This window comes from Geotrypetes seraphini, chromosome 3 (genome assembly GCF_902459505.1).
Source record: "Geotrypetes seraphini chromosome 3, aGeoSer1.1, whole genome shotgun sequence".
In the NCBI taxonomy this organism is placed as follows: Eukaryota; Metazoa; Chordata; class Amphibia; order Gymnophiona; family Dermophiidae; genus Geotrypetes; species Geotrypetes seraphini.
The window spans coordinates 266094752-266106900 of record NC_047086.1 but is presented as its reverse complement, the minus strand read 5'-3'; the positions used below and the strand labels follow the sequence as shown (position 1 = coordinate 266106900).

Sequence of the window (12149 nt, the reverse complement as noted above, 5' to 3'; positions counted from 1 at the left end):
AGGCTGATGATAAGATCTCGCAGGTCTCGAGAAGGGCCTGGCAGTGGCTTCCCTCAAAGTTCAGGTGGTCCTCGTCCAATCCATCATCCTCTCCAAACTTGACTACTGCAATGCCATTTACTTATGCCTAAAAAAAAAAATGTCTTCAAAGACTCCAGCTTATCCAGAATACTGCAGCCAAGTTGATCTTTGCAAAACGCAAATCTGACCATGTCCTGGCTCCAGTGATTTCCAGAATCCATTTCAAATGCTCCTGCTTGGCTTTTAAGATCATTCATGGCATCCTTTCTCCCCTAATCCCACTATCCTTTAACTCCTCGAGTCCTGACTCCACCAGACCCGCCCAAAGATATAAACTATCCTTTCCCTCTCTACGCGGTATTCTCTATGCAGGTAAACTGGGAAAACTCTTCAAAATCACAGGTCTCTGGAACGACCTTACTATCCCGTTGCGGAACCTGGGCTCTCTCCAATTATTCCGCAAGCAACTGAAAACTTGGCTCTTCTCTAACATGTAATTCTATTCTCCCCCTTACTCTTCCATTCTATATATAAGCTCATGTAAACCTTTTCCTTTCTCTTCTTATATTTTAAGTTCTTGTAAACCGTGCCGAGCTCCACTTCCGTGGAGAGGATGCGGTATATAAACTTAAGGTTTAGTTTAGTTTAGACTTCCTTGTTTTAGAACTCACAGTGGTTCTAGTTCACTTACAGCTCATCCTGATGTGACCAGATTTCTCAGAAGGGCGCTTCGTTTGCAGCCTCCCTTGTTTCAGCCCTTTCCTATGTGGAATCTTAATATTGTACTGAAGGGGCTTGCGGAAGCCCCTTTTGAGCCACTCAAAGATGCTTGTTTTCTGGATCTTACTATCCCGGCAAGGCATATTTCGGAGTTGCAATCTCTCTTGCAGAGAACCTTTTCTCAGGATCACGAAAGCAGTAATTTATCTCCATACTGTTCTCTCCTTTTTGCCAGAAATGGTTTCAGAATTCCATGTCAACCAGGAAGTTTGTCTACCTTTTGCCCCTCAGGGTCAGAGCGGAAGAATCAAATCTTGTGAAGACTGGATGTGCGGAGAGTCCTGGAGACGTTTAATGATTTTTGGCTTTCTGACCATCTGTTGTCCTCACTAGCCAGTCTAGGTGAGCTTCTAATGCTTGGCGATTTCATCAGCTTACATCACTTGTGGCAAGCAGCCTCCAATTTCTCTCAAAGCCTACTCAACAAGAGGTGTCACAGTGTCTTGGACGGAGTTTCGAGCATTTTCTCCGACCAAGACTTGCAGGGCAGCTACTTGGTCTTCTCGTCATACCTTTACCAAATTTCACCCAGTGGATGTGGCAGCTAGGTCTGATACCTAGGGGCTTCAGTGCTGAGCACAGACTCTTTTGTCCCTCTGTAGATGCTGACATTGCTTTGGTATGTCACCTATGGTACAGAATCTGAAAGGGACATAACAGAATGGAAGATTAGGTTCTTAGCTTTGGTAATCTTCTTGGAAATCTGTTAGTCACTGGAGGGTTCTGTATGCCCTACCCTCTAAATGCTCGGTTTCTCTGGATCATCTGCCTTTTTTCTGCCTCGGCTATTTCTCCTTACAGGCCACACAGTAACTTACATCCTGCAGATGGGCCCTTTGGGGAAACTGCTTTTCATGTGTGAGTGCATATCTTACCAAAGGCATGTTTTTAGTTTGTGCTTGTTGCACATACCTATGTTCCATGTTGGCAGCTTATTAATTGTGTTCTTATTTCTTGCAAGCTAGAGAATTTTCTTGTGCTGGTGGGGAGGTTTCCCTCTTGATATAGATAGATATAGATAGATAGATAGATAGATAGATAGATAGATATACATACTTTGTTCCAGTAAGATTGGTTGGTTTTTGGACTGAATTGAAGGGGGCTCTGTCTACTCATTTAAGTGGAAGTAGCATATGCAGAAAAAGTATGGGTTTCTGCAATTCCTGGTTCGCAGGTTAGGATTGAACACTTGTGGTACAGAATCCTCCGGGGACTAACAGAAATCTTTTTTAAAATATGTGCATTAACATTGTCTACCCAAACCTTAAGAACATAAGTATAGTCTTACTGGGTCAGACCAATGGTCCATAAAACCCAGTAGCATGTCCTCACTGTGGCCAATCCAGGTCACAAGTACCTGGCAAAAACCCAAAGAGTAGCAAAATTCCGTGCCACTGATCCAGGGCAAACAGTGGCTTCCCCCATATCTCTCAGTAACAGATTATGGACTTTTCCTCCAGGAAATTGTCCAAACCTATGCTACGCTATCCGCTCTTACCACAACCTCTGGCAATGTGTTCCAGAGCTTAACTATTCTCTGAGTGAAAAAATATTTCCTCCTATTGGTTTTAAAAGTATTTTCCTGTAGCTTCGAGTGTACGCTAGTCCTTTTAAGTCGATCCACTTGTACTCATTCTACTCCATTCTGGATTTTGTAGACTTCAATCATATCTCCCCTCAGCCGTCTCTTTTCCAAGCTGAAGAGCCCTAACCTTTTTAGTCTTTCCTCATACAAGAGGAGTTCCATCCCCTTTATCATCTTGGTCAAGTTTCAAGTTTCAAGTTTATTAAAATTTGATGGTTCGCCTATTAAATCTAAGCGAATTACATAATAAAAACATTATAGTATAGAATAAAACAAGTTATTTTACATTAACAATTTTCAAGGTGCTACAACAAACTGACATTACAGACGGACTATGAGACATAAGGAAAGAACGTTAGGGGAAAAAAAGTTACAAATTGTGGTTTCCTTAAGGGAAGAAAGGGGGATGAAGTGGGAAGGAACAAACGAGTAGGTTGGGGAAGATGTGAATGAAAGTATTAATTGTTTACAAGTACTCCAAATTGTGGTACTAAAGGTTAAATGAGGATTTAAAGAGATAAGTTTTTAAATTAGTTTTAAATAAATTGAGGTCTTTGATGTTTCTGATATAAAGGGGGAGGGTATTCCAGATAAGAGGAGCCATAACTGAAAAGATGTCATGGCGCCTGGTTCCTATTATTTTCAGTGAGGGAACCATTAACAAACCCTGCGAGTTGGACCTGAGTGAACGATTTGAAGTATGAGGGATTAGGAGCCGATCTATAAACTGTGGCTCGTTAGTATCTAAAGTTTTAAATACCAATAAGGCTATTTTATATGTTGTGCGTTGATTAATGGGCAACCAGTGAGATTCTATAAAATAGGGAGTTACGTGATCGTATTTTTTTCCATGGTGGATTATTTTGATGGCGATGTTTTGTATTATTTGTAATCGTCTTTGATCTTTTTGAGTGATGTTCATGAAAAGTGAGTTACAATAATCGAGTCTGGATATTATAAGGGAGTGTATTAAAATATTTAGAGACTTTGGTTCCAGATATTTTGACATAGAACGGATTAAGCGTAGACGATAGAAACAACTTTTGACTGTATTGTTGATGTGTTCTTGGTAAGAAAATTTATTGTCGATTGTTACTCCTAGTATCTTAAGGGATGTGACGAGTTCGATTGCTGTGTTATCAATTGAGAAAGGCATAGATAGCGTTATGCCCTGTTTGAACGGAAAGAACAACGCCTTTGTTTTCTCTATGTTTAGCGCAAGTTTGTTCAGAGTAAGCCAGTTTTTGATTTTTTCTAATTTTTGATTGATTTGTATTATTTCATAGGGGTTTTCCGGGTTGACTGGATGAATCAGTTGAATATCATCAGCATAGGCGTACGTTGTGAATCCTATAGATTGACTAAGGCTAAGTAGTGGAGATAAGAAGATATTAAACAGCAATGGCGATAAGATTGAACCTTGAGGGATTCCGTAATTCTGTGAGAATGATGTAGAGGATGAATTATTAAAGCGTACCGTTGAGGTCCGATCGGTTAGAAAGGAAGAGAACCATTGTAGTGCTGCATTATTGACACCTATTGATTGCAGCCTTTCTAAAAGGAGGAAGTGATCTATGGTGTCGAAAGCCGCTGAGAGGTCTAGGGAGAAAAGGATGACTGAATTGTGATGGTCTAGGTTGTAGATGATATTTGTTGTTAGTCCAATTAAAGAATATTCGGTACTGTGGTGTTTTCTAAAGCCCGTTTGGTTGGGGTGGAGTATGTTCGTGGAATGGACGAACTCTGCTAGCTGATTGAATATCACCTTCTCGGTGATTTTTGCTAAGAACGGTATGTTGGCAATTGGCCGATAGTTGGTTGGATCATCGGGACTGATTTTATGATCCTTTAATATGGGAAAAATTATAGCTGTTTTCCAGTCCTTAGGTACAGTTCCGGTAGAGAGACTTGTTTTGATAAGTGTTTGTATGAGAGGTCCAAAGCAGGAAAAATATTTCTTTAAGATTACTGGAGGGATAATCTCTGAAGGAGAGCTCTTTAGATTAGTTTTTTGAATGATTGATTTGATTTCTGTTAAGGTTGGCATTTTAAAATTGGAACATTTGGAGCAGGGAAGATTATAGTTATTGTCTATTTCAGTGGGGGCAGTGGTTGGAGTGGTTGCAAATTTGGTACGTATTTTAGTAATTTTATTGTAGAACGTGTCTGCAAGAAGTTGAGCTGAGAGGTTTGAATTTTTATTTACTTGTTTTGAGGTTGGATTGAAGGATTTTATAATAGAGAATAAAATGGATGAGTTTTTAGCTGTCTTAATTTTATTGGTGTAATAATTGCTTTTGGCTTCATTTATTTTGATTTTGTAATATTGGGAAAATTCTTTGAAAGATTTCAAATTGTTAACGGTTTTATTTTTGCGCCATTTTCTTTCCAAGGATCTAAGTTGCCTTTTAATAAGTGTTAATTCTGGAGTGTGCCAAGGATTTTGGACTTTTTTGTTAGATATTGTTTTAGTGATGAGAGGGACTTCTTTATCAAGAAGATTATGAATTGTATCATTCCATAAATTGAGTTGGTCTTCGAGAGGATCTGTCTCAAGGATTGGAGGCCTTGAGTGAAGGAATGAGGCAACTGACGATAGTTCTAATTTGGTGTAATCACGATATGTTATTTGTTTGGGTAAGAAAATAGGAGATATTCTCTTATTTACCATTAGATTAAGTGAGATAAGGTGATGGTCAGACCAGGGGACTGAGGTATTGAGAATATTAGAGTAAGAGAGGAATTCCGTTTTAGCGACAAAAATCATGTCCAATATATGGCCTGCCTGGTGTGAAGCCTCTTGAATAAGAGGTATGAAATTAAGAGCGTCTGTATAGGATAGGAGTTCCTTGGTGAGAGGATTGGTAAGTTCATCAAAATGGAAATTGAAATCTCCCAGAATAAAGGGATTTTCGGAGAAGGAACTAAAGTCAAAAATCAAGTTTTGTAGTAAATATAAGTTATTTTGCATGATTGGTGGAGGGATGTATAGTAAGAGTATGTCTATTTTTGGGTTAGTGTTAAGTTGAACCTGAAGAAATTCTATTTCTGCATTTCCAGCAGAGTGGTCCATTATTTTTAAGATATCCTTTTGATAAATGATAGCGAGTCCCCCCCCTCTTCTTTTCTGACGATGATTATATAAGAATGAATAGTTTACTGGGCAACAGTAGGACAAGTAAGCTTCTTCACCGTCAGTTAACCAGGTTTCTACTAAGCATAGAATGTGGAAACCTTCTGCAAGGATTTTTTCTTTGACTAGATGATATTTTCCTTTGATAGCTCTGGTATTTATAAGTCCTATTTTTAATTTGGATTGATTTGGTATATTGGATTCTGGAGAGGCTAGTGTATGAAACTTGGGAATAGGAATAATATTTTTATTAATCGCGATCTGCTTCAAAGCAGTTGGTGTTACTGGTGGATAACATGTTTCAAGTGTGTTATTGGTTTTTTTCTTGGGGGGACGGAAGCCCCAGTGTGTTGGTATGTTGGTAGGTAGATTAAGGTCTTGGTTATTGGTGTTGGGAGTTTGCGTTAACATAGTTAACAAGGCAGCAGAACCAAGAAAAAAGAAGAGTGAGAGAAGGTTTCTAAAAGGGGAGAGTTTCCTATAATTTGTGTGGTTAACATTAGTGGCAGCACCCTCAGGTTGCGCACGAAGGAGCGCACTAAGGAGCAGAACCTGCTCCTTAGGTGCGCTCCTTTGGCGCGCGCCTTCGGCGCGCGCCTTTGCGGCATGTGCCACAAGAGGTTTGGTTTTAAAGGCCATATACCGGGGTGATTGGGGGCGGAGTCCTCAGCGAGCCGCCGCTGCGCGGCGGCAGAAGATTAGGTGAGAGGCTGTAGAAGAAAATAAGACCAGATAAAAACAGTTGAAACTCAGTACTTAAACAATAAAACAATAAAATATTAAAATGCTGCTACAACACTAGTGAGACAAAGAGCCGCGTGCCTAAAACAGGTAGTGCTAGCGTGCGCCGCAAGAGGTTTGGTTTTAAAGGCCATATACCGGGGTGATTGGGGGCGGAGTCCTCAGCGAGCCGCCTCTGCGCGGCGGCAGAAGATTAGGTGAGAGGCGGGGTGATTGGGGGCGGAGTCCTCAGCGAGCCGCCGCTGCGCGGCGTCAGAAGATTAGGTGAGAGGCGGGGTGATTGGGGGCGGAGTCCTCAGCGAGCCGCCGCTCTTCTTTGAACCTTTTTTAGTGCCGCTATATCTTTCTTGAGATAAGTAGACCAGAATTGAACGCAATACTCCAAGTGAGGCCACATTATAACATTCATTGTCTTGTTAACCATCCCTTTTTTAATAATTCCTAGCATCTTGTTGCTTTTTTGGCCACTGCCACACATTGGGCAGAAGGTTTCATCCTGTTAAGAACATAAGAATTACCGCTGCTGGGTCAGACCAGTGGTCCATCATGCCTAACAGTCCGCTCACGCGGCGGCCTTTGGTCTAAGACCAGCGTCATAGCTGAGACTAGCCCTATCAGCGTATGTCCTTGTTCAGCAGGAACAAGCTTTGATAGAGCCTTCAATAGATGGAACCTAAGCATAGTACCGGGCAGAGCTTTAGGTTCTGGCCCAGCAATAGCTAAGTAGAAGGATAGTTTAAATTAAATCAGTAATTTAAAGATTGGGTAGGGTTGAGCAGACTGGATGGACCATTTGGGTCTTTATCTGCCAACATCTACTATGTTACACCCCCCCCCCTCCCTTTTATGAAGCCATGTTAGCATTTTTTATCACCGTCCATGCAGTAAAAGTTCACATACTCATAGGAATTCTGTGAGCATCGGAGCTTTTACTGCCATGGCCAGTAATAAAAAAATGCTAACACGGCTTTATAAAAGGGGTGGGTGGGAAGTTTGATAAAAACAAACAGCTTTCTTTCTGGAACAGTTTTAGTATTGTTTATTTGGTATTATTTAAAGATGATTCAATATTTATTATAATTTTCTGCATTTTGCAGGTATTGAGTCTTATAGTGAAATGTCTTGTAAATTTATTTAAATATTTATTACTCAAACATCCAACAATTCGGTTCAAGTTGCAATCAAACATACATAATTAAATATCAGACAAAAATGTGCACAGTACATACTAAAAATAATTTTACAATTAACATCCATACTCATCATTCTGTTGCATATTTAGCATAGGTGTAATTAAATTGCTCTAAAGATAATTCCAAATAATGTAATTTTGCGCTAGATTTCTGAATATTGTGTTACAAATACTTTCCCTTTATTTTCCTTCAGCAAACAGTAGTGATAGTGAAGAATTTTCAGCTACTGAGAGAGTGACCAAGATTCAGCCATCTGTTTCTTCTGGACTAAAGTCACATAATCCCTCCTTAACATCAAGGACACATGTACAAGGAAACTGTGAGAAGAATGGGGAGAATCATGCTGGTCAAAAAGAACAGAATAATCACTTGCCAAGAGTATATAAGTGGAGTTTCCAAATGTGTATGTACCCTTGATTCATAATATACTTAGAATATATGTTGATACAGGACTGATATTCAATATCAGTGGTAAGTGGCTTTCTTTAAATGCCGGCTATTGGGTTATTGGCCTGATCTGATGGTTGAAACTAGGGAGGCAAAAGGGTGACATTTACAATCCCCTTCTACCTATACTGGACATTTTTTGGGGCGGGAAGGGGAGATGAAATGCTGTACAGTACTCCCCTGAAATTCGTGGGGGTTCTGTTCCATGAACACCCGTGAATTTTGAAAAACCGCGAATGCAGTTTAGGAGCTGATCGAAGGTAGGAGAGGGCAGCTGGGGCACCGGCAGGTGCTTAACCCTATTGGTAAATTGTACTTATGAAGCTATAGGCAGTGTTTTCTTAGCTCAGTGTCTCTCTTACACAACAATCTCTGCTGATCGAAGGCAGGAGAGTGCAGCTGGGACACCTGCGGGTGCTGAAAATCATTTGCGGTATTTTCTAACCACCGCTTCCTGATACTAAAATCATGGTTACACCAATCAGGAGCTGCTTTGACACACCAGATAGTGGGAGATGCTGGCCATTTGGGAGGCTAAAGAGAGGAAGGGAAGATGGTGGCAATTTAACATTGGGGAAGGAACCGTACATATCAACCTGAGATAAAGCAGAGTTTATTGTTAAAAAACAAATGTATCATATTAGACAATATATCATAACCAATCTATCACATGTTTCAGCTTCATGATGATAGCCTGGCTCAGGGATAGATGGTAATCTAAAAAATATATAAATCACAATCAAAAACAAGAATAGTATCAATGACACCATACATAATGTCAGAATTTAGAAATGAACTGGCAGATCATAAATAAAGTATTAACTTACAATAAGCATAATTAAAAGTTGCACAATAAAAAAATTATATGATAAAAATGAATATAAATGTGAATAAACATAATAAAAGGTTACAAACATAGTAAAAGATGATGGAAAGGATAATAAATGCAAACATACAATGCTGATTAGAAAAACTGACTTCCATTCTTTTGAATGTAAAATAAAATAACCATAAATGCAAACAATTAAAAAAGAAAGATTGAGCCTCTCTCACAAACAGAAAATCAATGAATACAAAAGAATGATCAATGAAAAACGTAGCAAACACTATTCCCAATTAATCAATTCCCCTTCTCTGAACAGTAAAGCACTTTTTAAAATAGTCAACTCCCTGTTCGAAATCGACTCACACAAACGCCCCATCTCAGACCTCCCACCCTCTCCTACAATCCTATTTTGCCAACAAAATTCACATATTGAAATCATGTCTTGCAGTTCCCAGCTCTGAACCAATATTCAACCAACCTGCTGTAGGTAAAGAAGGTTCAGTAGCCGACATGACCTGGAATTACTTTGAAAGCCCAGACTGGGCTTAAACTCTACTCAAAATACGCCAACTCCAATTGCCTATTAGACAATTGCCCACCCGCTATCATGAAATCTGCTCCCCCCACATTTAAAGCCGAACTTTTCAACTGGGTCTCACTATGCCTGGCCACTTTCCGACTAAACTTGGCCACATTCTTGTATCCCCTATCCTTAAAAACACCAAGGAACCAATCTCTTCCACCACCAACTACAGACCCATTGCCAACATACCACTCTTCCAAAAACTCATGGAAGGCCTAATTAACCATGACCTCATGAAATACCTAGAAAAGTTCAACATCCTTCATGATTCCCAGTTTGGCTTTCGCACAAACCATAGTACAGAAACTGTCTTAGCCGCACTGACCAATTACCTCCTCCATTTGTTCTCACTGGGCAAAAGCGCCCTGATACTACAATTCGACCTGAGCAGTGCCTTGACATGACATTTCGACCATGACATTTTGCTCGGTTGCCATGACTCCATTGGTATCACTGGACAGGTATTAAACTGGTTCACAAGCTTCTTAACCAACCGTACCTACCAGGTCCACAGCAATGGAACCTTCTCCCATTCCTGGTGCAACCCCTGTGGTGTCCCACAGGGCTCCCCCCTATCCCCCTCCCTATTCAACATCTACTTGGCTCCACTGGCACGGATGTTAGCTGACTTAAACCTAAAATCGTTCATATACGCTGACGATATCACCATTATCATTCCCTTAACTTCACTGACACAAGAGACGGAACAATTCACCTCTTCTGTCCTCACCAAGTTAGAACAATGGACCTCACAATTCAAATTAAAATTGAACACTGAAAAAAACCAAAATTTTCCTAGCAAGCCCTACCTTTAAACTAACAAACACTTCCCTGAAATTAAATGGACTAGACTACCCAATCAACCCCACTATAAAAATCCTTGGAGTCATCCTGGACTGGTGCCTGACCTTCGAAGACCATACGAGTGCCCAGGTCAAAAAATGCTTCTGCACCCTCTGGAAACTTTGTACCATTAAACGCTACTTCGACCACCTCTCCTTTCGACTGCTGGTCCAATCACTAATCTTAAGCACCCTAGACCAGGGGTGCCCAATAAGTTGATCGCGATCGACCGGTCGATCAGGAAGGCAATGCGAGTCGATCGTGGAGCCCATCCCGGGCTCCGTGATAGACTCGTGTTGCCATCCCGATCGACTGGCCGATCAGCCTTCCTCTCCCCGATGTCCCCCACCGCCGCCGTAAGCTCTCCCTGCAGAAGCCTCGTTGACCAGCATTCCGCTCCCTGATGTCAGTTCTGACGCCTAAGCTCTTTCCGTTTTTACCATGCACCTCAATTTCGCTGGGCCGCGGGACTCCATCACGGGCACCGCCGTGTCCGTTGTCGCCACCGCCGCTGCTGCGCCCACATGAACAAAAGCTGTGCACGGGCCGCCAGGGCGGGCTGCGGGCTCACGCGCCAACCAGCTGCGACCCGACTCTGTCATATGCCTGTGGGGAAGATGGCAAAGTGCGTGGCCATTGGTGAAAGTCCCATCAATTGTAAAATAGTACTTCTCTTGGAAACGAAGGCTTTAAAAACAGTAAAGGCAAAAATCCATGACTTCATCAGTTTTTCACAGAAGACAACAGCGAAGCACTTCCTTTTATCAGGCAAAACTACCAGTCCATAGACCTGCAGAGGTGTTAACCACTTGGTCTCCAGATTTGCTGAGGATTTCCTATAAAAGACTGCCTGGAGCAATTAAGAGCCTTATTTGACCAATATGCTATTTCATTCCCTATTTGACCATACGTAGATTGCGTTTTTTAGTTATAGATGCAAAAACTCTTATTTTGTGATGCGTATTCTATTTTGAATAATATGTAGGATTTTTAATTGAGAATGCAGTTCTGGGCCAAGGAGCAACTCCCAATTATATTATCCCACCAGCTTTCCTGAATTTATTGTAGTTTTTCTCTTTTCCCCTCCTGTTCATGTCTATGTCAGATTTGTTTTTAATGTACAACAATTATTATTAGATTGTAAGCCACCTAGAATGATTCCCAATGGGTGTGGTAGTAAATAAATGATAAACTTGAAGAAAAAAAGAAAGAAGGAAGGAAGGAAAACAGAAAGGGAGACAGAAAGAAAGAAAAATTGGGGGAAAGAATGAGGTCTGGAGGAGAGGAAGCATACAGGAGGCTGAAAGAAGGGAAGAAATATTGGCTGCACAGTCAGAAGAATAAAATGCAACCAGAGACTGATGAAATTACCAGACAATAAAGGTAGGAAAAATGATTTTATTTTCAATTTAGTGATCAAAATGTGTATGTTTTGAGAATTTATATCTGCTGTCTATATTTTGCACTATGGCCCCCTTTTACTAAACCGCAATAGCGGTTTTTAGCGCAGGGAGCCTATGAGCATCAAGAGCAGCACAGGGCATTCAGCTCAGCTCCCTGTGCTAAAAACCATTATTGCGGTTTAGTAAAAAGGGAGGGGGGTATATTTGTCTATTTTTGACCTCTTTGAAAAAAAACCCGGAATATAAATGATAATTAACATTTTCTCTGCGTTCAGTGTGCTTTGTGTTTTTTAAAATTTTATTGTTGGTAGATCTTCTTGACTTGGTCATTTTAAAAGTAGCTCGCAAGCCCAAAAAGTGTGGGCACCCCTTCCCTAGACTATTGTAACATCATATACCTAGGTTCCTATAAAAGTACCATCAAACGTTTGAGAATAGTCCAAAATGCGGCCGTTCGCCTCATCTACGATCTCAAAAAACATGACCACGTAAGCTCTTACTACAAAAAAAAACTTCACTGGTTGCCAGTAGAGGCAAGGATCATCTTCAAATTCGCCTGCCTCTGCTTCAAAACCTTAACAGGCTCTTTCCCAA

General features: G+C 40.8%; 1 protein-coding gene across 7 annotated transcripts in view; it reads left to right on the top strand.

The window, feature by feature from the left end:
* ARID4B (AT-rich interaction domain 4B) overlaps positions 1-12149 on the top strand; it is an 852780-nt gene that overhangs the window by 779944 nt on the left and 60687 nt on the right. For all 7 annotated transcript variants that reach the window (XM_033937320.1, XM_033937318.1, XM_033937319.1 and 4 more), the window contains one exon: positions 7647-7856. In XM_033937320.1, the coding sequence (XP_033793211.1) occupies positions 7647-7856 (210 nt within the window). The remainder of the gene's footprint in view (positions 1-7646; positions 7857-12149) is intronic.